At 38.1% G+C, this 24,509-nt stretch overlaps 1 protein-coding gene across 1 annotated transcript; it reads right to left on the bottom strand.

The window, feature by feature from the left end:
- Window positions 1-766: 766 nt before the first annotated feature.
- Window positions 767-24,200, bottom strand: LOC117516942 (lathosterol oxidase-like). The gene is made up of 5 exons (XM_034177833.1): window positions 24,140-24,200; window positions 18,637-18,848; window positions 10,077-10,209; window positions 2,203-2,303; window positions 767-1,709 (listed from the first exon to the last, which is right to left on the bottom strand). The coding sequence occupies exons 2-5, from the start codon at window positions 18,844-18,846 to the stop codon at window positions 1,287-1,289; spliced, it is 867 nt and encodes a 288-aa protein (XP_034033724.1). The 5' UTR covers window positions 18,847-18,848; window positions 24,140-24,200; the 3' UTR covers window positions 767-1,286.
- Between the last annotated feature and the right edge of the window lie 309 nt (window positions 24,201-24,509).

The raw sequence follows: 24,509 nt of genomic DNA, 5'->3' as shown, positions 1-24,509 counted from the left end.
ATTCTCTAAAGTTATAGCACATCAGCTTTCCATCTGGTATTAATAGTTATGTAAGCAAATAAATGTCCTTATCCATCCAATTGCTAAGGTAAATGCTTTTTCTATTTCCTAAAATGTCCATATTATTCCATATACTCGTATAATATCTTTGAGGGGAAAAGTTGTGTTTAAAGCTCAACTTCCAAGCAAGAAGAACCTGTTTGTGAAAGTTTGACAGTTTGATAATTGCATACAAGCAAAAATGGAAGCCCACCAATCTGATTAAAAATAAATTTCGGAATAAAGTTCCATAAGGATGTATCATTTTAAAAAATATATTTCAACCAGTTGATTTTAAATACATTATTTAGACAAGAAAAGTCAAGAAAATCCAGGCCTCCATTTTTACGAGTATTAATTACCACTGACTTTCTGATATAGTGTGTTCCATTTTTCCACAGAAAATTAAACAACATACGGTCAATACGTTTCATGATGTTAGCATCAACAGCTAGGGAAGAGGCTGCATAAATAAGCCTGGAAAATCCCTCAGCTTTTGCCTACGCCAGGAAGTGTTCAACATATGACATTTCCTGTTTCACTGTGACTGAAATTTTGGCACTTCCTGTTTGAGTGTGAGCTTGCCAATGAGTTCCCACGAGATTCCATGGGATCTCGTCTGTCAATCCAGGAAGTGTTTGACATTTCCTGTTTCACTGTGGATTAAGAATTTGGCACTTCCTGTTTGGGCCACACGGTGTACCATGAGTGAGCTTTGCGTCCTGTGCATAGCTTCGCTCGTATTATCTCTACATTGAACTGTAGAACTAGTTTTTATTAATTTGAAAAAGTTAATAAAAATACTACTTTCTTAAAATAGACAATTTAACTACAAGTTAGAAATTTAAAATTTGGTCTTACGGACATATTAATGAAGACAAAAACCCAATTACCACAAAAACAAGCCAAACAGCCAAAGAGTAGCATCTTCATGATATGTGCATAGCTCTGTATTTTAAATGCTGACTAAAACTGCAATGACTTTAAGCACTGATTAAGAGCTGATGGTCAGCCCCGTGAGTCTGGTCTGCTTGAGGTTTCTTCCCATACTTAAAAGACACCTCAGGGAGGTTTTCCTGACCACTGTTGCCAATGTCCCCGTGACCCGATCCCGGATAAGCATTTGAAGATGTATGTATGTTGCCAGTGTTTGCTCAAGGATTGGACAAGGTTAGACCTTACTCATTGTGCAGCACCTTAGGGCATCTTCCGTTGTGATTTAACATTGTACAAATGATGTACTTGTACTACTCATCTTTGTACAAGGACCCATTAGTTGTTAACTTTCCTTCTGCTTCAAGTTTCTGGATTAGATCATATGGACCTTTCCCCATCAAGGCTGAGGGGTACCGGTAGGAGCCTCCCAGATGGTCCCACAGTGTGAAATACTGACCATAGTTGTAGTCAAAGAACAAGTGGTGGTCAGTGTGGTGGGCGGAGCCATTGATTAGGCTTGCTAGAGGGCCAGGGACGTGGTAGCTACCATCGTGGATAGAGATGGTCCATATGTTGACAAAGATGTACAGGGCCAAGTAGAGCACTTTGTGGAGGGGGAAGATGAATGGGTAGATATGGTATGGAAGTCCCTGCATGAAGCCATCAACTGGATGAAAGGCATGGCTAGCAAATGGAGTGGGAATTTTCCATATGTGGTGTGGTTTATGAAACAACTGTCGGGAGAAAAAAAGACCATAATCAGAAGACCAGGGATGTCAAGTAAGGCATATTTAATATTAAAACTAAAAAAGAAAAAAGAAAAAAAAAAACAGCTGCTGAAGTATAATGCAAACACTGGGTCATTAAATCACTGATCCATAGCATGTTGACCTTAAACTGTTATTATACATACATAAAGATAGATATATATGTGAGAGAGAGAGAGAGAGAGATGCATGCATTTATTACTTTGTGTTCGGATTACTCGGCCTCTAAGTAGTAAACTGGTGTGACACATATCCCAAACGCACTTGAGCTTTTGCACTTTGGACTTTGTGCCATGAGCAGGAATAGGTGAGTTCCACATGATGAAGTCCTCATCTTCTAAATGTGAAACCGGCTGGTGCAGTCTGGTTCAAATGAAAACCTGCACTGCTGTCCGCGCCACCTGGTGTGACACCAAAGCCTACAGTGCTGATTCCTGTTCGGGTGGAGCTGTGTGCTCACCTTGTAAATACGTTTATGATGTAGGAAACGATGAATCCAGTAGATACACATGTCGGTAAAAAACAGGAAAGAAACGAGGCTCAGAAAGAACCCAGGCCAACCTGAAAGAACAAGAAGATAAAGTTACTTTGTCTTTGTTGACTGCACCACAACACTACATACAAATAATGTTTGCTTTCAATCACTGTCTTCACAAGTCCATTTGATCCATCTCAGCTTTATCACATCTGGAGCCAATTATTGATGGTGGGCTAGAGCCTCATCCAGTGGTCGCTGGGTGAGAGGTGAGGCACAACTCAGACAGGCTGCCCATCATGACAGGGCTGAAACACAATGGTTTATGCTCCATTTACAGCCACCAATACACCTAACCTGCTGCAGGGAACCCACACAAATGCAGAGAGAATTCATAAACTCCACACAGAAAAGACCAGCTTGGGAGTGAATCTGGAACCTTCTGTGAGCTAACGGTGCTAAACACTAAGACACTGCCTCCCTGGGGCTTTTATGTTTGACGTTTTCTCCCTTTGATATGGTATATTACAGTTTTTGCTGGCTGGTTTTGTTAGACATGGAACTGGGTTCAATGTTTTACTTAAGTATGATTCGACTCACACATAGTCAGGGATTGACCCGACCTTTCTTCAGTGGTGGGCCACAGCCAACCCAAAAATTAGCTTCGATAACTGTAATCCACTAACTGGAAAGTTAACTTTTATAAAGATAAACCGATAAATCCCTAAAAAAAAAAAAATTAGCGGATGCTACAGATAAAAGCTAAACCGATAACTTTCATTATTGATTTCAGAACACGACAGCTACTGACAGAACAACGAGTCAGAAGTCTGTCTCAGATCGGCCTTCTCTCAGCAAAAGAGACCTGGTGATCAGAGAGAAATGAGACAGGAAAAAAAATAGATCATTTCTCTTCATGCCATACAGACCTGCTGGTCATTTCATTGGAGTCTTGTACAGGCAGACAGTTTTGACTTATGGTAATAATTTTAAACAAATTAATTCCGGACCGCTGGAGTCTTGTATAGGCAGACAGTTTTGACTTATGGTAGTAATTTTAAACAAACTAATTCCGGACCAGTTATTGAAATTAACATCACGTCTGTCATTTTACAAAGTGAAAATATCAGCTATATGTTTTAGTTTTAAAGTAATGCACTAATTTTGAAGGTTTTAGTGTTTAGACACACATGCCGCATTGCATTATGGTTAGATTAGTTTCCTGACATCAGTGATTGGCTGCTCGGTATAATACACAGTTACTGAAATGTGTGGTGAGTTTTACAAATAAATCTGTATTTGTAAATATGTCATTTTTTTCATTTGTAAAAAAAAAAGGCAATTTGAAAACTGAAAATTCTGTTTGTTAAGTCAATCACTTTTAGCGAATGTGTGGTTGTTCACACTGCCATGAACACTGCCATCTAGTCTGAAGCGTAAGAATTAAACCATCCAAGAGCTATACCAGATACGCCCGCCCAACACATCAGCATCTGGAGCAACACAGAATGACCAATACTATCAAAAGCTGAATCACTAAAACTATAGACTCACCAGCATCCCTGACACATTAGCAAGTCATTTGAAATGCTGAGCAGCGCAGACGAAGTGGAGTGAGCTCTACAAAAACCAGAGTGAACCTTATGGAGGATACTGAATTCAATCATAGCACCCAAAAGCTGCTGTATGACCACCGTGTCTATGATTTTTGCAATAAAAATAAGTTTTGAAATGTGCCTGTAGCTTGTAAAAGCTGAAGGATTTAGATCTAGGTTTAGATTTCATTTTATTTTTTGTCATTCATTCATTTTCTGCCACTTATCCAGGTCCACGTTGCGGTGACAGCAGCTCACCCACACTTCCCTATCCTCAGCCAAGTGCTGTAACTCTGCCCAGGGATACTGAGGCATTCCCAAGCCAGGATGCTCCCTGGTCATCTCCCTCGGGAGGTGCTCCAGGGACATCCTCACCAAATAGATGAGCTTCTCACCCTTTCCAGGGGTGTAAGACCAGATACCCAACGGAGAAGAATCTACTTTCTGCCACTTGTATCTGTGATCTTGAAAATGCTGTTCTTTACCATCTTTAAAAAAAAAAAAAAAAAAAAAAGAGGATAAAGAACAGCATTTTAAAAAGATGCTGGGACCTGTCCTGAGATCACTGAGCAGTTACTTATTGATAAGACGGATGACCCAAGAGCAGAAAAGGCCATTTTAAACAGTGGCAATGACATGATACCTAAAGAACACTGGATTCATACTGCCAACTAATTTAGAAAGATAACTAAGAGATACAGGTGTGAAACTACTGAGGACTTAAAGATGACCAGGGGGCATAATAGGCAAAGAACCAGAAGGTACAATGAATAAGATACTACAGCAAATTAAGAAATTAGTACGAGTGAAGCAACGTGGAGCTCATTCATCGTACACTGAGTCCCAAACAGGAAGTGCCAAATTTTGAGTCCACAGTGAAACAGGAAATGTCAAATGTTGAACACTTCCTGTTATGTGTAAAACAAGTTCCAATCAACCCTATTAGAAGAAGAAGAAAATCTTTGACCCAGATCTGAACCTGAATATGCTGTTTACATCAGTTCTAGTTATCAGTGTGAAATTGTCAATAATATGTCTTTTTCTTTTGATAATGTTATGGAATATGTCTCAGTGGAAATTAAATGTGAAAAATGAAAAAACATAATCATAAGTTGTATTTACAGAGCTCCTGGATCAAACACGAATATTTTTGTGGATAAATTGACAGATATGTATAACACACCTATAAAAATAATAAGCTTGTTTATCTGTGGAGACTTCAATATGAATTTCCTCAATCCTCATTGTCAATCACACATAGATGAATTTATTAATTCCGTATTTTGTATGGGATTGTATCCAGTAATTACTCATCCAACTAGGATAACTAGGAATTCATCAACACTTATTGACAATATATTGACAAACATTACTATGGGAAACATAATGGGTGGACTTCTCATTAGTGATATCGGTGACCATCTGCCTGTTTTTGTTGTTTTCAATTCATTAGTTGATAAAACTGACCATATTAACATTACAAACCTCAAGGAAAATAAAGGAAACTATGGAAAAGCTTAGGATGGATTTAAGACAGCAAAATTGGAGTGACATTTACATTGAGGATGTTGATCAATCTTACAAATTATTCATTTCTATTATTTGCAAATTATATGATAGACACTGCCCTTGTGTGTTAAAAATGGAAAAAAGCTAAGCAAAGATAAACCTTGGATCACTAAGGGACTTCAGAATGCATGTAAAAAGAAAAACTTTTTGTATAAGCAGTTTTTAAAATCTAGAACAACTGAAGCTGAGATAAGATATAAGTCATATAAAAACAAACTAATATACATTATGCGATCGTGTAAAAGACAGTATTATAGTGATTTATTGGGAAAAAAAAAAACTAATATAAAGGGTACTTGGAGGTTCTTAAATGAAATCATAAATAAGAAAAAAGATGTCAAAGCATATCCTGCCTATTTTTATACAAATACTGACACAATTGTTAAAGAAAACAAAGCTATAGCAGATCATTTTAATGGTTATTTTGTTAACGTGGGTAAAAACCTAGCAAATTCAACTGTTCCTTCCAAAACGTGCTCCTTGAATCACAGCAAAACAATAGAAACAGTTCGTGATTCAATGTTCATTAAAGGAATGGATGAAAAAGAAATTATTGATATAGTTCACAAACTTAAGGGGAACTACTTTGCTGGCTGTGATGGATTTCATTGAACAAATTACCAACGCGATTGAAAATAAGCAATATACTGTAGGTTTTTTTTTTTTTACAGGAAGCATTTGATACTATAGATCATACCTTGCTATTGGACAAACTATAGAAGTATGGTATCAGGGGATTGTCACATGACTGGATAGCGAGCGACTTAAACAGTAGGTATCAGTGTGTCCACTTTGGTGGGACAAATTCTGAGTTTTTGAAGATTACTTGTGGGGTGCCGCAGGGTTCAGTCCTTGGGCTACTGCTGTTCCTTTTGTATATTAATGATATATGTTTGGTTTCTAAGTATATTAGTTGTATTTTATGTGCGGATGATACGACTGTTTTGTAGTGGGGATCATTTGGGACAGCTCCTGGACAAGATGGAGAACGAATTACATAAATTTAAAAAATGGTTTGATTTAAATAAATTATCGCTCCATTTTGGTAAAACTAAGTGTATCATATTTGGGAATAAGTCCAGGAATTTAAGTAAAAAACTATTACTACATGATATTGAAATTGTAACAGATACAAAATTTCTTGGTGTTCATATTGATGATAGATTAAGCTGGAAAACACATTAACTATGTTAAAACTAAAATGTTAAAAGCCATTGCAATTCTGCACAAAGCCCAGGACTTCCTCACCCAACATGCATTAACCACTTTATATCATGCATTACTTGTTCCATATATGACATATTGTGTCGAGGTTTGGGGAAATACATACAGAACTAATACTAAACCAGTTTTTCTGTTGCAAAAGAAAGCCATAAGAATTATCAGTAATAAACCATATCGAGAGCCAACAAATTCGTTATTTGCTTGTCTGCAAATTTTAAAATTCTGGGACTTGGTTGATTATAGTACAATACAGATTATGTATGAAGTTAAAAATAAGCTTTTGCCTCTACATGTCCAGAATCTGTTTAAAATGAGAGACTCCAGCTACAGTTTGAGAGGAACATTATTATTTGAGAAACTGAAGATCTGTACTACTGTTAAAAGTCATTGTGTTTCTGTCAGGGGTGTTAATATTTGGAATAACTGTCCTAATAATAAAATACTTGGTACACTGGTTGGTTTTAAAAGGCTTTACAAAAAGAATATATTTAACCGTTGTAGGTTGAAGGATTAGGTTTACCATTTTGTCACTGTTCACTCTTACTTGTTTGGTTGTGTTTTGAAATTTTGTGATTAAATTAAATTGTTTATGCACCTTTTTTTCTCTCTTTTCTTGTACAGTTATTATGACCATATGTGTAGGTGCATATGTATATATATGTATGTACGAGTATGTGTATATATATATATATATGTGTGTGTGTGTGTGTAAGTGGTGTAGAGGAGGATTTTCTTAAAAAGAAGACCCGATACTTTAGCTACAATTTGCCAGAAAGTACATCTGAGATGAAAGCCTAGATTTGATGTTAGATGAAAGAAACTCTTGTATTTCTTCAGAATTGATGTAAATAAAGTCCAAGACATATACAGTGACTTGGAAATGTTCATGTTTCCATCCCCTGACTTGTCTAAAGAAAACTGGCAATAAAACCGATTATTATTTACAGGTTTTATCAAGTTTTAGAGATTTGCTTTCAGTTTTAAGATAATTTTAGAAATTTTTATTCTTCATATTTTTTCTATTTCTTGTATTTGAAATGGCATAAAAAAAATTAAAATGTGTGAAATACCAAGTGTTCCAATACTTTTGGAGGGCACTGTATCCTAACCTTATGATGAGTGCAAAATTAGTGTGGTATTATTACTGTTTTGTTTAAGAATGTTTAATTTTCACAGTTGCTGCACTTTGTGTCAAATCATAGTGATATCGTATATCATATTGATATAACAATATTGAGATATAATAATTTGGCCATACTGTACGGCCCTACTGTCAACTAGCTGAAAAGTCTGAATACAATAAAAAAAAAATGCTTTAAGTGGCAGGGGGGTTAAGAGGGCTGTAATTAGGGGGGTCTGGGGGTAGAGCCCCCCAGAACCTTAAAAGATAAAAAAAAAAAAAAAATGCTTAAAAAGGCGGTGGAGTCCGGGGGTGGGCTAACTGAAAGGTTTTATCCATGCTAATGATCCCCTGAAGCATTTGCTCCAAAAAAGTCTGAAGGACCTAAATGACATGGTGAGATGCTAAACAACTTCGCTCATTCATGTCTGCGACATATACGAGGTCTGTTAGAAAAGTATCTGACCTTTTTATTTTTTTCAAAAACCATATGGATTTGAATCACGTGTGATTGCATCAGCCAAGCTTGAACCTTCGTGCGCATGCGTGAGTATTTTCACGCCTGTCGGTTGCGTCATTCGCCTGTGAGCAGGCTTTGTGTGAGCACTGGTCCACCATCTCGTCGTTTTTTATTGCGAATAAATGTCTGAACAATTTGGAGCTTTGCTGCATCAATTATTTTCCAGAAAATGTGAGAGACCTCCAGGTGAACACCGTTCAGAAAATTAATATGGCTTTCAGGGACGATTTTATGGGGATTATACAGATTAAGGAGTGTTACTGCCGCTTTAAGGATGGCCCACAACTTCTGAGAGCGTGGCGCGCTCCCAGCCCCGATTGACATGCTCAGACCCCGCTGAAACAACCAGATCATTTCCAACGTGAAGGCTTTGTTGATCCGGGACCTCGTCTGACTTTCACAAAAAGGCAGAAGTCGTGGACATCAGCACTTTTTCGGCACATTCCACTGTTACAGAAGTTTTTTTCATGGAAAGAAAAGCGGAGGGACGCGCCACGGAGCCGTTCATTACGCGAGACAAAACCACCTCGGTGTTGGTCTCACAGGACGGTTTAAAGGTGGATTTCAGACGTCTGTCGGTTGCTTTTCAGTCATGTGATTGTGATTGTACATGAACTGGACCTGCCCCAACATGTCCTGGAAGGCTTCATCACGGCGTTGCTTTGCGCCATGCAGCTCTACCGCAATGCGCGGAATTCCTCCGCACGTCTGTCTCAATGTGCCGAAAAAATGCTGATGTCCACTCTTTTCACAATTCCTGGGCTAGTCAGACGACATACCGGATCAAGACAGCGTCCAGTTTAGGAATGAACAGCACATTCCACTGTTACAGGAGGTTTTGTCATGGAAAGAGGAGCGGAGGGACGCGCCACGGAGCCGTTCATTATGCGGGACAAAACCACCTCGGTGTTGGTCTCACACGATGGCTTAAAGGTGGATTTCAGACGGCTGTCGGTTGCTTTTCAGTCGTGTGATTATCCGATAGTGATTGTGCATGAGCTGGACCTGCCCCAACATGTCCTGGAAGGCTTCATCACGGCGTTGCTTTGTGCCATGCAGCTCCACCGCGACAAAAACTCCTATAACAGTGGAATGTGCTGAAAAAGTGCTGATGTCCACGACTTCTGCCTTTTTGTGAAAGTCAGACGAGGTCCCGGATCAACAAAGCCTTCACGGTGGAAATGATCTGGTTGTTTCAGCGGGGTCTGAGCATGTCGATCAGCGCTGGGAGCGCGCCACGCTCTCAGGAGTTGTGGGCCGTCCTTAAAGCGGCAGTAACACTACTTAATCTGTATAATCCCCATAAAATCGTCCCTGAAAGCCATATTAATTTTCCGAGCGGTGTCCACCTGGAGGTCTCTCACAGTTTCCGGAAAAAAACTGATGCAGCAAAGCTCCAAATCGTTCAGACATTTATTTGCAATAAAAAAAACGACGAGAGGGGTGGACCAGTGCTCACACAAAGCCTGCTCACAGGCGAATGACGCAACCGACAGGCGTGAAAAAACTCACGCATGCGCACGAAGGTTCAAGCTTGGCTGATGCAATCACACGTGATTCAAATCCATATGGTTTTTGAAAAAAAACAAAAAGGTCGCATACTTTTCTAACAGACCTCGTACATATTATGAAGTAATTACAAGTTGAAGTGAAAACTTATTAACTGGTAGCATAAATAATGAATTTATGTGTAAAATCTGTTTATCCCCATGAACCTGTCAGACTGTGTACTATAGGTTGCCTGGGAATGGTGGACCTTTTTTTTTTTTTTTTTTTAATTAATGAGTGACAAGTTGAAGATTTGAGCTTGTTAGAATGTTTAGCAGCTTACCCAAAGCAGATTCACTGACACTGTCGTACAGTTTGCTGTATCCTCGAACTTCAAGGAAAAACAAGGCCACTGTGGGTATGCTGATCCACGGCAGAGAGCTCATCGTATATTTAATCTCCCGGTGGACCTGATTCTGAGGAGGAAGGAGGAGCAGACACACAAAGATAAAACATCTAGTCAACACACAGAGAGAGAGATGACCCAGTGGGGACAGTGACATTGTTAAATGTAAAATCAACTCCGTGTGCTAACACTTAACTGTTGCCTTGAAACAGCAAGATAAATACTGTGAACATCTGATAATACACAAAAGACAGTTCTTTAAGCAGCTTACACTGAAGTTATAGAAAGGGAGTGAAGCCAGCCTGGAAGTAATGTCTAAGGTTTGGGACATACCAAACACAGGAAATTCAATCAATGGTTTTAAAATGGTGAGAAATGGTGTGTTGAGGCTTATTACAGGTACAGTAGTGTTCAGAATAACAGTAGTGCTATGTGACTAAAAAGATTAATCCAGGTTTTGAGTATATTTCTTATTGTTACATGGGAAACAAGGTACCAGTAGATTCAGTAGATTCTCACAAATCCAACAAGACCAAGCATTCATGATATGCACACTCTTAAGGCTATGAAATTGGGTTATAAGTAAAAAAGTAGAAAAGGGGGTGTTCACAATAATAGTAGCATCTGCTGTTGACGCTACAAACTCAAAACTATTATATTCAAACTGCTTTTTTAGCAATCCTGTGAATCACTAAACTAGTATTTAGTTGCATAACCACAGTTTTTCATATCTGCAGGGCATTAATTTTGTTGGTTTGGAACCAAGATTTTGCTCATGTACTAGTGTGCTTGGGGTCATTGTCTTGTTGAAACACCCATTTCAAGGGCATGTCCTCTTCAGCATAAGGCAACATGACCTCTTCAAGTATTTTGACATATCCAAACTGATCCATGATACCTAGTATGCGATATATAGGCCCAACACCATAGTAGGAGAAACATGCCCATAACATGATGGTTACACCACCATGCATCACTGCCTTCACTGTGAACTGTGGCTTGAATTCAGAGTTTAGGGGTCATCTCACAAACTGACTGTGGCCCTTGGACCCAAAAAGAACAATTATACTCTCATCAGTCCACAAAATATTCCTCCATTTCTCTTTAGGCCAGTTGATGCACATCTTTTATTTAACAGAGGGACTTTGCGGGGGATTCTTGCAAATAAATTAGCTTCACACAGGCATCTTCTAACTGTCACAGCACTTACAGGTAACTCCAGACTGTCTTTGATCATCCTGGAGCTGATCAATGGGTGAGCCTTTGCCATACTGGTTATTCTTCTATCCATTTTGATGGTTGTTTTCCGTTTTCTTCCACACGTCTCCATTTTTTTTTGTCCATTTTAAAGCATTGGAGATCATTGTAGATGAACAGCCTATAATTTTTTGCACCTGCGTATAAGTTTTCCCCTCTCCAATCAACCTTTTAATCAAACTACGCTGTTCTTCTGAACAATCTTGAACGTCCCATTTTACTCAGGCTTTCAAAGAGAAAAGCATGTTCAACAGGTGCTGGCTTCATCCTTAAATAGGGGGACACCTGATTCACACCTGTTTGTTCCACAAAACTGATGAACTCACTGACTGAATGCCACACTACTATTATTGTGAACATTCCCTTTTTTACTTTTTTTTTTTTTTTTTTTTTTACTAATAGCCCAATTTCATAGCCTTACGAGTGTGCATACCATGAATGCTTGGTCTTGTTGGATTTGTGAGAATCTACTGGTACCTTATTTCCCATGTAACGATAAGAAATACACTCAAAACCTGGATTAATCTTTTTAGTCACATAGCACTACTATTATTCTGAACACTACTGTATGAGCTCAATTAAATTTCCTAATGACAATATGTCATTAGGACATTAATGTCCTAATATGACAAAAAGCCTACATTTATTTGGGATCAACAGTCTGTAGATAACTACAATTTGCAAGAAATTATTGCACATTGCAGTGAAGGTGCAACATTTAATATGTTGATACATGAAATACAAGCAAGATAACATCACCAGCTGCGGCACAATGTCAGTGCCTGTTAAAAAAGGCAAACAATATACCAAAAAAAAAAGACCAATGGCAAAAATAAAACAATGCATTTGTAATAGCAATAACTCAGAAACCACCATTCCGTTAGCAGTTACTACCTGCAACAATGTTACAATAACACTGCAATCACACCATTTTGCTGCATTATTTTTTAACACAACAATAAAGGTGATGTTTTTTATGCTTGTTATTAGTGACTAGCTGGAACTGCACATGAATCTTCCACAGCGGTGCCAAACTTGGAAATTTGCATTGTTAAAAAAAAAAAGAAAAAAAAGGTTAAGTTATTTTGCAGCATCTAGAAAACTCCAAAAAATTCATGCTCAACATGCCGTCATTCCTGCCAAGTACCTCTACGATGATCCTCCAGTTGTTTCACGCAGTATTTTTTTTTTTGGTCTACATTCAAAATGCTTCAGAAATAAATATTTTCAAACTTTCTAATTTTGGGTCACTGAGAAAGAAACTGTTTGAAATTGTTGATTGTATGCTACAACCCAATTATTACTATTCACATTAAAGCTTGCTAAAACTTATTGACACAATCTTGCCTTCTTCCCTTATCCACTGGGAACTGGGAAAAAACCTGCACTTTTCATGACTGCTTCGGTGATTGCAGCCAGAAACAAAACAGTACACCATCTTTCCACTTGAACTGATGCTATGTTTGTGTTACTTAATGGCAGGCTGTCCCTGGAAGTGGTCAAATCCCGTGATATCACTCAGAGGTTCAAATGAGACTGTGGTGCCCTATAACCAGCAATTTTTTTTTAAATTTCTGTAATGAAAGAAAATTAACAGACATATTTCCACAAAGAAAATAAGTAGAGACAATGTCTCCAAAGTGTAACTGGCATGAGAAGTTTTTTCTATTTGGTAGCTTGGAGTCCTGGCTGCACAATTTCTAATGTTTTCCCATAAAACCTCAATGGGATTGTCATGAGGTTCACCTTATGTGCAAATGGTAGCCAATAGTTGGCTAAGAATTACAACTCCAAATCAGAAAATATTGGGATGATTTGGAAAATGCTAAAAACAAAACAAAAAAACCCACTGCCGTAATCCTATTATGTATAGACATATTTTACTGCAGACACTATGAACCATTCAACTGAAAGGAAAAGTGTGTCCAAACGTTTAACTGGTATTGTACATCCATTCCTGCATTTTTAAAGCTGTATGGCCTTTCAAGTTTCACAAAACAAATCCCAAAATCCAAGCCTTATAATGTAGGTTTATTTTTGTAACAAGTTGCAAAATTATATCTCATTTTCAACTAGGAGAACAAATTTGTGAATATTTTCTTTTCTTTTTAACACCGTCTACAGGAGGAAGTGCATGTGCACACGCATGAGGTTTTGAGATGATCTTTGTACTGACCCACTTGCTTGATGGCGTGTTGCCCGGGCATACACGCTAATTATCTGGTTTCAAAAACAGCATTTTTAGAAGTGTTTATTTCTCGTTAACTTTCACCAAATATATCAGAAACATATCAGACTTATACACAAATAAGCTGTTTCAGAACATTTTCCACCATCTTGGTTTATTTTGTCCATGTTTTTACTCTGATTGGCTGTCACCGTGTGCTTCCCAGCCCCCATGTGATCTGACGTCGTTACTAAATGTAGTTACGTGTGTTCACTGGAACTTCTTCCCTTCAGGGGAACAAATTTTAATTGTTTTCTTGACAATGATTTTGATGATACTGGAAATATCATTATGAATCCCTTGTTTAACCCTCGGAGGACTACAAGGTTGTATACGACCTCAGAGAGTATGCTTGACATTTTCACATGTGTCTTTTGATCCGTAGAAGCTTACCTTTTTTTTGCAGAGTAAAGGTGATTTCAAGCTTTCAGCGCATGTCTCTGGCTTCCAGTTTGGCCCTCGCCAACCTGTGTTTCTAAAGGTCTGAAAATGCCTGTCCAATGGGAGCGTGCGCCTTATGCATGCGACATGTGGTTCTCCAATCAGAGCTCAAAATACTCATGACAAAGGTTGTTTGTCAACAAGAGAATGATCTGCTTCGACTTTGTACGCTTGTAGTCATTCGGCTGACACTTTTTATGGCTATAAATGTGATCAAAATGATGAAAACAACAAGCCTGCACAAACAATAGATATACTACAGAACGGCACAAACACAGTATGGTGATGTAATGATGTCACAAACCAGAAATGGCTCTGGACTCGGTTGCTATGATAAAATAAGGAAGTGTCTCCATGCGCCCCAGTGCCTTTACGCACAGAGCAACCATCTGATATACTTTTTCTGGGAAAAAGCAAGAATGGCAAAGAAAACTTTCACTGTCCAGGAAGTTTTGCAGCAGATTTTTGATGACAGCGATGTCGAGACAGGCTCATTGGGTGAGGAGAGTTTTTACACCGACGAGGAGCTGGACTCTCTTGTGTGTTTGGATCGAGTTCAGGAGTGAGTATCCAAATTATTATAGGTAATAAGAAATGCAGTAAAACTATTATATCTGTAGTAAATTGTGATAAACAGCAGTGCATTATGTTGTTTTGAGTGTGTTTTTTTTTTCTATTGGAGAATATGCAGTTTTCCTCTGCTCAGCAGTGTAAACAATACGAACATGTGCATCTATGCATTTGTTATGTGAATAGACTATGTGAAACTCACATTTTAGTGATTCTACACTAGTATGCACACATATACTTGAATGTATGTGTACCGACTGTAAAAGCTAAGATTGTAGTTTTACTTTGGGAGTTTACTTGGAGTTCCTCTGTTCCTGTCTGTCACACTTTTTCACACCTTTGGCCTGGGGGGATGGGGGTACTTAGGTGTGGCCCCTGGGGGATGAAGTCAATTTTGCTGACTTGTCTTTGTGAGATTACAGTGTAAAAGCTATATTGTTATAATGTAATAATAGTATAATGAGAGGTATTATAAGATACACAAAGTAACTTATTTCTCTTTTGTTTTAGTGATGAGCCTCAAGAATCTCCACTGACATCTCCTGTCCAGCCTGAAGAATGCCCCACCCACCCAAGTGTTTCCTATGTGATGTCCCTCTGTGCCTGATGGCTGACAGGAACTGGTTTTTTGAGTATCACCACACCTAATCTGTCAGGACGAGTGACTGTTTTTTTATTTATTGAAATTTTTTTTTTTACTTATTCCAGAAATTAAAAAAACTGCACACTGATCAAGCAGACCTGCAAGATCATATTTCAGCTGTGACTTTGCTTATTCATTGGTGTTTAGTGTGTTTTTCCATTAAACATTTGTAAGATTTATTTTTCGCCTAAAGTTTTCCTTTGCATTTCTTGTTCTACCTTCATGCAAATAGAACAAAGTGTGTATATTATGGAAATTTAGCTTGTCCTGAAAAAGGGTATATACTACTTGATTGTGGCTCATAAGGTGTTGTTATAACAGCATAATAAAAAAGTGCAGGTGAGAAAATGGCCAAAAAAGGCCTTAGACCCAGGAGGTTTAAAGCCTAAGAAATAAAATTATAGTGGTGTCAAAGAAAATTTTTTTCTGACTTTAATCTTGCAACACTTCCTCTCTCAGGATAAGTCAGGCCAATTTATAACAAAAACTCATTTTGACTGTTCTCCATCCACAAGCTTCTTTAGATCACTAGACCAAGGGTAAAGCAATAAATTTTCATCTGACTGACATTTTTTCCTGGTAAAAATCAATGCCAGCAATTCCCTAAAATGTGGCGTAGTGGGGGCACACACTCTTTTTCCTCAATAAATACAATAAACACATTATACAAATCTATTCTAAATAGCCTCGATGGAGAGAGAGAGAGAGAGAGAGAGAGAGAGAGAGAGAGAGAGAGAGAGAGAGAGAGAGAGAGAGAGAGAGAGAGACAAAGCATAAAAAGAATGCAAAACCTGAATATAAAAGGTACATAAAAGGGTGCTGGGGGGCAGGGTGTATTCTTGATTCTGGGGGGTCTGGGGGATCACCCCCAGAACATTTGTAAAAGAGCAAGTCAAATTTTGTGTATTCTGGTGAATTTTAATAGGTATGAAGCCCTCTGAAACAAAGAAAACTCACTTGAAACTGTAAAGTAAAAATTCTTTGTCTTCTGTAGTATTTTGATTGGTCCCATTCCGGTAAATGCGCCAAAAGGGTGCTGTGTCACTGGCTGTACAGTCAATAAAATACAAAATTAGGGCCTAAAGCAATTGAAAACTTTGTTCTGCTGTGCAAAGTAACACCGTCACCTGTTTCGAAAATGCATGCACACTGAGAAACTCAAAACTGGCTTATTCACATTTAATCGGTAAAATGCTCTCACTCATAAAACAAACTAGGGCTGCAACTCACGATTATTTTAGCAATCGATTAATCAGTTGATTATTTTTTCAAGTAATAAATAGTAACTTTATATTTTTTGTTTTTTACTTACATGTGAGTTTTGCCATTATTTCTTTATCCGAGTTATTATTAAAAAGTCTTTATCATGCAACATCAACGTTTGAGCTTGTAACAAAGTTATCAATCAATCAATCAATAAATTTTTTTATATAGCGCCAAATCACAACAAACAGTTGCCCCAAGGCACTTTATATTGTAAGGCAAGGCCATACAATAATTATGTAAAACCCCAACGGTCAAAATGACCCCCTGTGAGCAAGCACTTGGCTACAGTGGGAAGGAAAAACTCCCTTTTAACAGGAAGAAACCTCCAGCAGAACCAGGCTCAGGGAGGGGCAGTCTTCTGCTGGGACTGGTTGGGGCTGAGGGAGAGAACCAGGAAAAAAGACATGCTGTGGAGGGGAGCAGAGATCGATCACTAATGATTAAATGCAGAGTGGTGCACACAGAGCAAAAAGAAACAGTGCATCATGGGAACCCCCCAGCAGTCTACGTCTATAGCAGCATAACTAAGGGATGGTTCAGGGTCACCTGATCCAGCCCTAACTATAAGCTTTAAGCCTAATCTTAAAAGTAGAGAGGGTGTCTGTCTCCCTGATCTGAATTGGGAGCTGGTTCCACAGGAGAGGAGCCTGAAAGCTGAAGGCTCTGCCTCCCATTCTACTCTTACAAACCCTAGGAACTACAAGTAAGCCTGCAGTCTGAGAGCGAATGTTATGAGAGTTATGATGTTATATTCTCATCAAAAACATACCTGGAGTAGTGTTTTGTTTTATTTTGCACATACATACATCACCGACACACCACAAAGAGATTTCCATCAGGTTTAACCCGATTATGAGCATTTTTAGATGCCTACAGCAACTATCTCAACCATTGACAACATATTACAGCCAGAGTCCACAAAAGTTTTTTAAAGGCCTGACTAAAGTGTAATATGTTATTTTTAATAAGATATTTTCATGAAAAAAGGCACAAATGTGCAATTTACTGCATTTTTTTTTCTTGTGTAAAAACACAACTTAGATGTGGTTTGACCAAAACAAACCGTCATTAAACTTAAATAAAACAGGGATGAAGTGGAGGTGTAAGAGTCACTAGGTGTTCACAGGAAACAGTTGTTTCTATATTTATTTATTTATGTTCATTGTTAGTTGGTTTTATCTTTTCTGTTTTGTTTTATCAGGTTCTTTTTGTCTGTTTCTGTAAAACTGTATTGTGGCATTATTAGTTATTATTACTATTATTGTTGCCTTTGCGATTATTATTAATTTATAAATAAAAATAAATAAATAAAATATTACAATATGTAATACATTTGACTTTTACAGCTTAATGCTAACTTTAACATTGAAAACGCCATAGACATGCTAACGCATTAGCATCAGTCCCATTTTTAAGTTATAAAATATTACTCACAGATATATGTTCTTTAGGGTTTTAATGTGGAAAAATTAAGATAAAGCAAAATAAAACAAAGAACCGAAGCAGCAGATCGAAGCATTGCTTCATTGCTTCAAAGCAAAGCCGCATCCGGCTCTATTTGGGGAATGTCTGCCAATGTTCCCACAAAGACAGGGAGGAGAAGGACCATGGTTCATGGCAAGCAGTAAACAGAGCGGAGAGGAGTGAAAATTCACACAGTCCCTTCCTCTGCGGTGCTGCGCCATCCACGCTGACATTGCCGCTGCTTTGATGAGCGCAGAATGGGATGTTGCTTTGACAATGAGAGTATCATATTTCAGCCCCAAAACACCCATGACACCACGTGCGCGCGCGTATGTGTGGTTAAATTTTCCAAGTGACGGAAAACTTTAACCCATGAACTACAGAGATCATGTCGATAGGTGAAACAATAACAACAACTAGACGTGATCAAACTCACAAAATGATAACTGCTGCTCTGCCACACAAGTTGCTTGCACATATTATACACCTGTGGTTGTAAATCTTTTTGATAAAATACCAAAATTAAACTGAATATGTCTGAGAGGGTTTTCAAGTCATCTGTCTACTACTGCAGACACACTGAAATTATTAGAAAGAAATGCTCATAAAATCTGATTAAAACCACGTACCGGTAAAAACTGAGGGTGTTTCATCAGCCTGTGGTCATAAATAAAGAAGTAGCTAAAGGAACCCAGACCCAGATAAAGGATTGAAGCGCCGATGTTGGTCAGCACCAAAAGACTAATGATCTGTCGCAGGGCCCCATCCTCGGGCCACGATGAAGGATACACATACGGGCTGAAGACATAATAGTCAGCAAAATTCAGCACAAGATCCATATCTGAAAAAGAAAGTACACAAAGAAGATGAATTTATAACGGCATACTGCAATTCCCAGAATCCCCTCAGCTTCTTTTCACTTTATTTCACGTATCCATTCAGATGTTGTGGACTTTTATAGTGGAAAAAAGCTCTAATAACTGTTAAAAAATATATAACAATGGAAGAACAACATGCTCTTTATGTTAACAATCTGCTCCCCGACCCCACACCAAAAAAAACATCAAACCAGAACACATTCTGCCTTGATATTATGGCCTGATACTGCATAGTCATAGAAATATTCCACTAACAAGTAATTGGTGATCTTTTGTGGAACTTCTGTCTGCATTTTGAATTATGATTGAAATCCTGTAAACTCTGCCGCATTTTTTCCCATCACTGGAGGAATAAAATGAATATTTTAGAAAACAATTATTTCTTAAACATTTATATTAAGGAAATGTGTGATTAATATGTTTAAAATTTATTTTTGCTGTCCTGCCCGCAATATCATTAAGTGGACAAGTTGAGTTTTCACTGGACTGAGTAAAGTAGACGTGTTTCTGTACACTCCACTTCCATAGTCAGTGGATCTGTCAATGAACTGTTGTGTGGACATAAAACAATCTCTGCCCTGCTGCAAGAAGAAGCACCTGCCTAATTTTAAGTAAAATATCAAATTACACAGTTCTAATTTAGGCATCATATAAAACAAATAGTGAATAGGGAGTGGTGACGAAGTGGTTAGTGCACTTGGTTTCAGTGTGGAACGTTCCTGGTTCAAACCCCACCCCTGCCACATTTCTCCAATATGGAGTTGTGTCAGGAAGGGCATCTGGCATAAAACCTGTGCCAAATCAACATGCAGATCCACCTGGGCGCTGCTGTGGTGACCCCGAGTGAATACAAGGAAGCAGCCGAAGGGACTTACTTAATATAAAACAAATAGTGAATGTTTTCCATTTGTCCAATAGAAAGAATATTTACACTTGTTGAAAGATGGAATGTACCATTCAACAATTTGTTTTTCAGCTCATGCAAATCCTCTTACCACTGGACTTAAACATAACATTCTATGTGAATTAAATTACATCACATAGAAAAACTCATGCTCTGTACGTGTGTTGGTTATAGAGCCTCTCTCTCTCTTACTCATCTTCGCTCATGGGAACGACATACATACATACACAACCAATCTGAAAAGAAATAAGTTTTAAAGTTGTGACAGAACAAAAGGTTCCACTCAGAGAACAGATCTGGTTAATATTCTGATCTTCAGAGTGCAGAAATGTTTGTTATGTTGCACAATAAAATCCCATGTTCTTTATGTGTACGGGTCATTTCTATTCCTCTAGTAAGGACACGGTCAAAGTTCACCCAGTCTGTATATTCTAAAATCTCATCCTTTTTTTTTATATTTTAAACACAGTTTTTAAAGTGTATACAGCTGTATGTAAAAGGATGGGCACCCTGATGATTTCCATGATTTTCCTTTATAAAATCACTGGTTGTTTGGAGCAGCAATTTCAGTTAAATATATCATATAGCAGACAAAGACAGTGATATTTGAGAAGTGAAATGAAGTTTATAGGATTTACAGAAAGTGTGGAGTAATTCTTTAAACAAAATTAGGCAATTGCATAAATTTATACATTACATACATTTAAACAATACATCAATATCTGCAGATAGAACAGCCTCTAAACGCTTCCTATAGCTTCCAATGAGAGTCTGGATTCTGGTTGAAGGTATTTTAGACCATTCTTCTTTAGAAAACATGTCAGGTTTGTTGGTTTCTGAGCATGGACAGCCCGCTTAAAAACACACCACAGATTTCCAATAATATTCAGGTCTGGGGACTGAGATGGCCATTCCACAATGTTGTACTTGTTTCTCTGCATGAATGCCTTAGTATATTGTGAGCAGTGTTTAGGGTCATTGTCTTGTTGAAAGATCCAACCCTGTCAAAAATTCAACTTTGTCACTGATTCATGGACATCATTCTCAAGAATGTGCTGATATTGACTGGAATCCATGTGACCCTCAACTTTAACAAGATTTCAAGTACCTGCACTGGTCACACAGCATGATGGAACCACCTCCAAATTTTACTGTAGGTAGCAAGCATTTTTCTTGAAATGCTGTTGTTCTTTTTCAGCCATGCATACCGCCCTTGTTATGTCCAAATAACTCAATTTTAGTTTCATCAGTCCACAGCACCTTATTCCAAAATGAAGCTGGCTTGTCCAAATGTGCTTTAGCATACCTCAAGCGACTGTTTGTGGCATGTGCGCAGGAAAGGCTTCCTCTGCATTACAGCATCATACAGCATCTCACCTAATTGGAAACAAGTGAGTGTCATGATTGGGTATAAAAAGAGCATCCCCACAAGGCTCAGCCATTCACAAGCAAAGATGGGGCGTGGATCACCACTTTATGAATAAGTGCGTGAAAAAATAGTCCAACAGTTTAAGAACAATGTTTCTCAACGTTCAATTGCAAGGAATTTAGGTTTTCCATCATCTACAGTCCATAATATAATCAAAAGATTCAGAGAATCTGGAGAACTTTCTACACGCAAGCGGCAAGGCTGAAAACCAACACTGAATGCCCATGACCGTCGATCCCTCAGGCAGCACTGCATTAAAAACTGACATCATTGTGTAAAGGATCTTACTGCGTGAGCTCAGGAACACTTCAGAAAACCATTGTCAGTTAACACAGTTCATCGCTACAGCTACAAGTGCAAGTTAAAACTCTACCATGCAAAGTGAAAACCATACATCAACAACATCCAGAAACACCGCCACCTTCTCTGGGCCGAAACTCATTTGAAATGGACAGACGCAAAGTGGAGAAGTGTGCTGTGGTCTGATGAGTCCACATTTCAAATTGTTTTTGGAAATCATGGACGTCGTGTCCTCTGGATAAAAGAGGAAAAAGACCATCCAGATTGTTACCAGTGCAAAGTTCAAAAGCCAGCATCTGTGATGGTATGGGGTGTGTTAGTGCCCATGGCATGGGCAACTTACACATCTGTGATGGTACCATCAATGCTGAAAGGTACATCCAAGTTTTGGAGCAACACATGCTGCCATCCAAGCAACGTCTTTTGCTTATTTCAGCAAGACAATGCAAAGCCACATTCTGCGCGCGTTACAGCAGTGTGGCTTCGTAGTAAAAGACTGCGGGTACTAGACTGGCCTGCCTGTAGTCCAGACCTGTCGCCCACTGAAAATGTGAGGCGCATTATGAAGCGCAAAATACGACAACGGAGACCCCGGACTGTTGAACAACTGAAGTCGTATACATCAAGCAAGAATGGGAAAGAATTCCACCTGCAAAGCTTCAACAATTAGTGTCCTCAGTTCCAAAACACTTATTGAGTGTTGTTAGAAGAAAAGGTGATGTAACACAGTGGTAAACACCACTGTTCCTGCTTTTTGGAAACATGTTGCAGGTATCCATTTCAAAATGAGAAAATATTTGTACAAAAACAATGAAGTTTAACAGTTTGAACAATAAATATCTTGTCTTTGTGATGTATTCAATTGCTCATACACTCATTATTGTTCTTGCTAAAGGGATTATAGTATTTCTGGGCAGTCTTCATATGCATCATTGAGGGAAGCAAAATAGTCTTACAGTAGAACAGCAGTACTTTACTACTACTATTTTTGAACATTTTTGTACTTCCTTCAGTGCAAGACAGTAAATGTTTGCAACAAAAACCTTCAAAGAATAGTTATACGAATGAGGTATCAAATATATGGTATTCAAAATAAATGTGATTTTTTTTTTCTGGGTAGCTATATTTCTGCCAGTCTAAATAGAAATACATAAGAGTGAAGTCAGAAAAAAAAAAAAAATAGAACAGTTAAATTTTTTTTTTTTTTTTTTTTTTTTTTTTTTTTTTTTTTTTTTTTTTTAAGTATAGGGCATAACAATGAAACTTTATTGAAGATGAAATGCACTTACTAATATAATCAAAGCCCTGTCACACCTTGACAATTTATCCTGTGTACACAGACCGCATTAAAAACGCTGGCATACGTCTAATAAATACAGCCCCGTTTCCACCCAGTGGTTCAGGTCGATACTGCACGGTGTGGTGCCAGTCAGAAACAGAGTAATTTAACATGATTTTATTTTATTATTTTTATTTTTTATCTTGCTGGACCATTTTTATTTTGTACAGAATGCTGATGAGTGGATTGGCTGTGGTAAACGCTGCTGTGAATGAATGGAGTGCTGTGACTCTTTAAACGTTTAAAGCGCCGAGCAGCTGCTTTCAGGTCCGCTGATCAGACCTAATCAGATCATCACAGACCTGAATAATGAAATGCTGTGATGATTTAAACTTTTAAAGTGCCAGTCGATGACAATCAGGAGTCACACGCTGGTATGCGTTGAAAATTTTCAGCATGCCCAAAATTTTTTGAGGAGCTCAAGCTTCAGCGAGCTTCAGTGTGCTCTTAACTTATATTTAAAAAAAAAAACGTATTAACTTATTGGACTTGGCCAGCGTTTTTTAATATGATTGGCATACGCTGGCTAAATCGTCAAGGTGTGACAGGGCCTTTAAAGCAGGTACTGTGAATTATTTGCAGAGTAAATTTCAAAAGGTGTGAGTGCTGATTGACATTACAGGGGTGCATTAATTGTGTAGAAATTGACAATTTTTCTCACAATAATGTAAAAGAAATAGTCTTCTTCTGCACCTAAAAACAACATCCATATGTGGTTTGAAGTGACTACAATAAAGTTACAAGAATAGCCTTTACATTTTTATAACTATCCACACTAACCACAGAAATTGTTTAAGACTTTCACTTCAAAAGGCCCAACATAGTGATAGAAATCAAGTCAAGGTGCATAGTCATCACGTGACCTGGACTGACCAATTGGAAGCGTTACATCCAAACAGAATTTGCAATTATTAATAGGCTACAAAGGAATCACAGTAAAAATTAAATAAATACTTTATTCTAACCAATATAACAGCATAGGTAACACTCCAACAAACATACAAATTCATTTCAGGGAACTGTAGACGCGGTTTTATTTTATTTTTAATATTTTTATTTTTGATAACTTTACAATTAGCCAAAGTTGAGGGAATGATAATGTTGCTTAAGGTTTTTTTAATCAAGTTGCTGAAGTAGCAGTTTCTCCGCTGATTTGTACACGCGTTAAAATAACACAGTACTAGCTACAGCAAAGTTAATGAGAAACGTTTCAATGACTTACTGAGATATGCATAAAAACATGAAAAATTCAGCAACAGTTGGCATAAAAGCAACACTTTACCCGTTCAACGCCGCAGTCCAGACAACCTGTGGCCATACCGGACGTAAACTAACAGTGTTCGGCATCAACCAATAGAAAAAGCCCTACACCTGACGTCAGAAAACGGTGTCCAATGAGCGTTTCCGTTGTCATCGCTGCAGGTTCGCTTTGGTTTCCGATTGGTCAATTGGAGAGCGTGATTGTGGTGCTAGAGGGTTTCGTGAATGCGTCACAGTGGGACAAGCCAAGCCAAACTCCGCTAAGAAAAAACGAAATTTAAGCTTCTCAGAGCCACTAAACAATAAAAACAAAGTGTGGCGATTGTACCGAGGACTTTCACACTAAACTGATAAAGGGCTCCATTTCGGCCGAGGTTACTACATTAAATGAA

The sequence above is a fragment of the Thalassophryne amazonica genome, chromosome 9 (assembly GCF_902500255.1).
Source record: "Thalassophryne amazonica chromosome 9, fThaAma1.1, whole genome shotgun sequence".
NCBI lineage: Eukaryota > Metazoa > Chordata > Actinopteri > Batrachoidiformes > Batrachoididae > Thalassophryne > Thalassophryne amazonica.
Note: the sequence above shows the minus strand (reverse complement) of the source record. Positions and strands in the feature narration are given on the sequence as shown.

Excerpts from the sequence above, each read along its gene's own strand:
- LOC117516942 (XM_034177833.1), bottom strand. The coding sequence starts at position 18,846 with ATGGATCTTGTGCTGAATTTTGCTGACTATTATGTCTTCAGCCCGTAT. Across the intron at positions 10,210-18,636 it reads AACACCCTCAGTTTTTACCG|AATCAGGTCCACCGGGAGAT; the intron begins GTACGTGGTTTT and ends CTTCCTCCTCAG. Across the intron at positions 1,710-2,202 it reads ATCATAAACGTATTTACAAG|TTGTTTCATAAACCACACCA; the intron begins GTGAGCACACAG and ends TTCTCCCGACAG.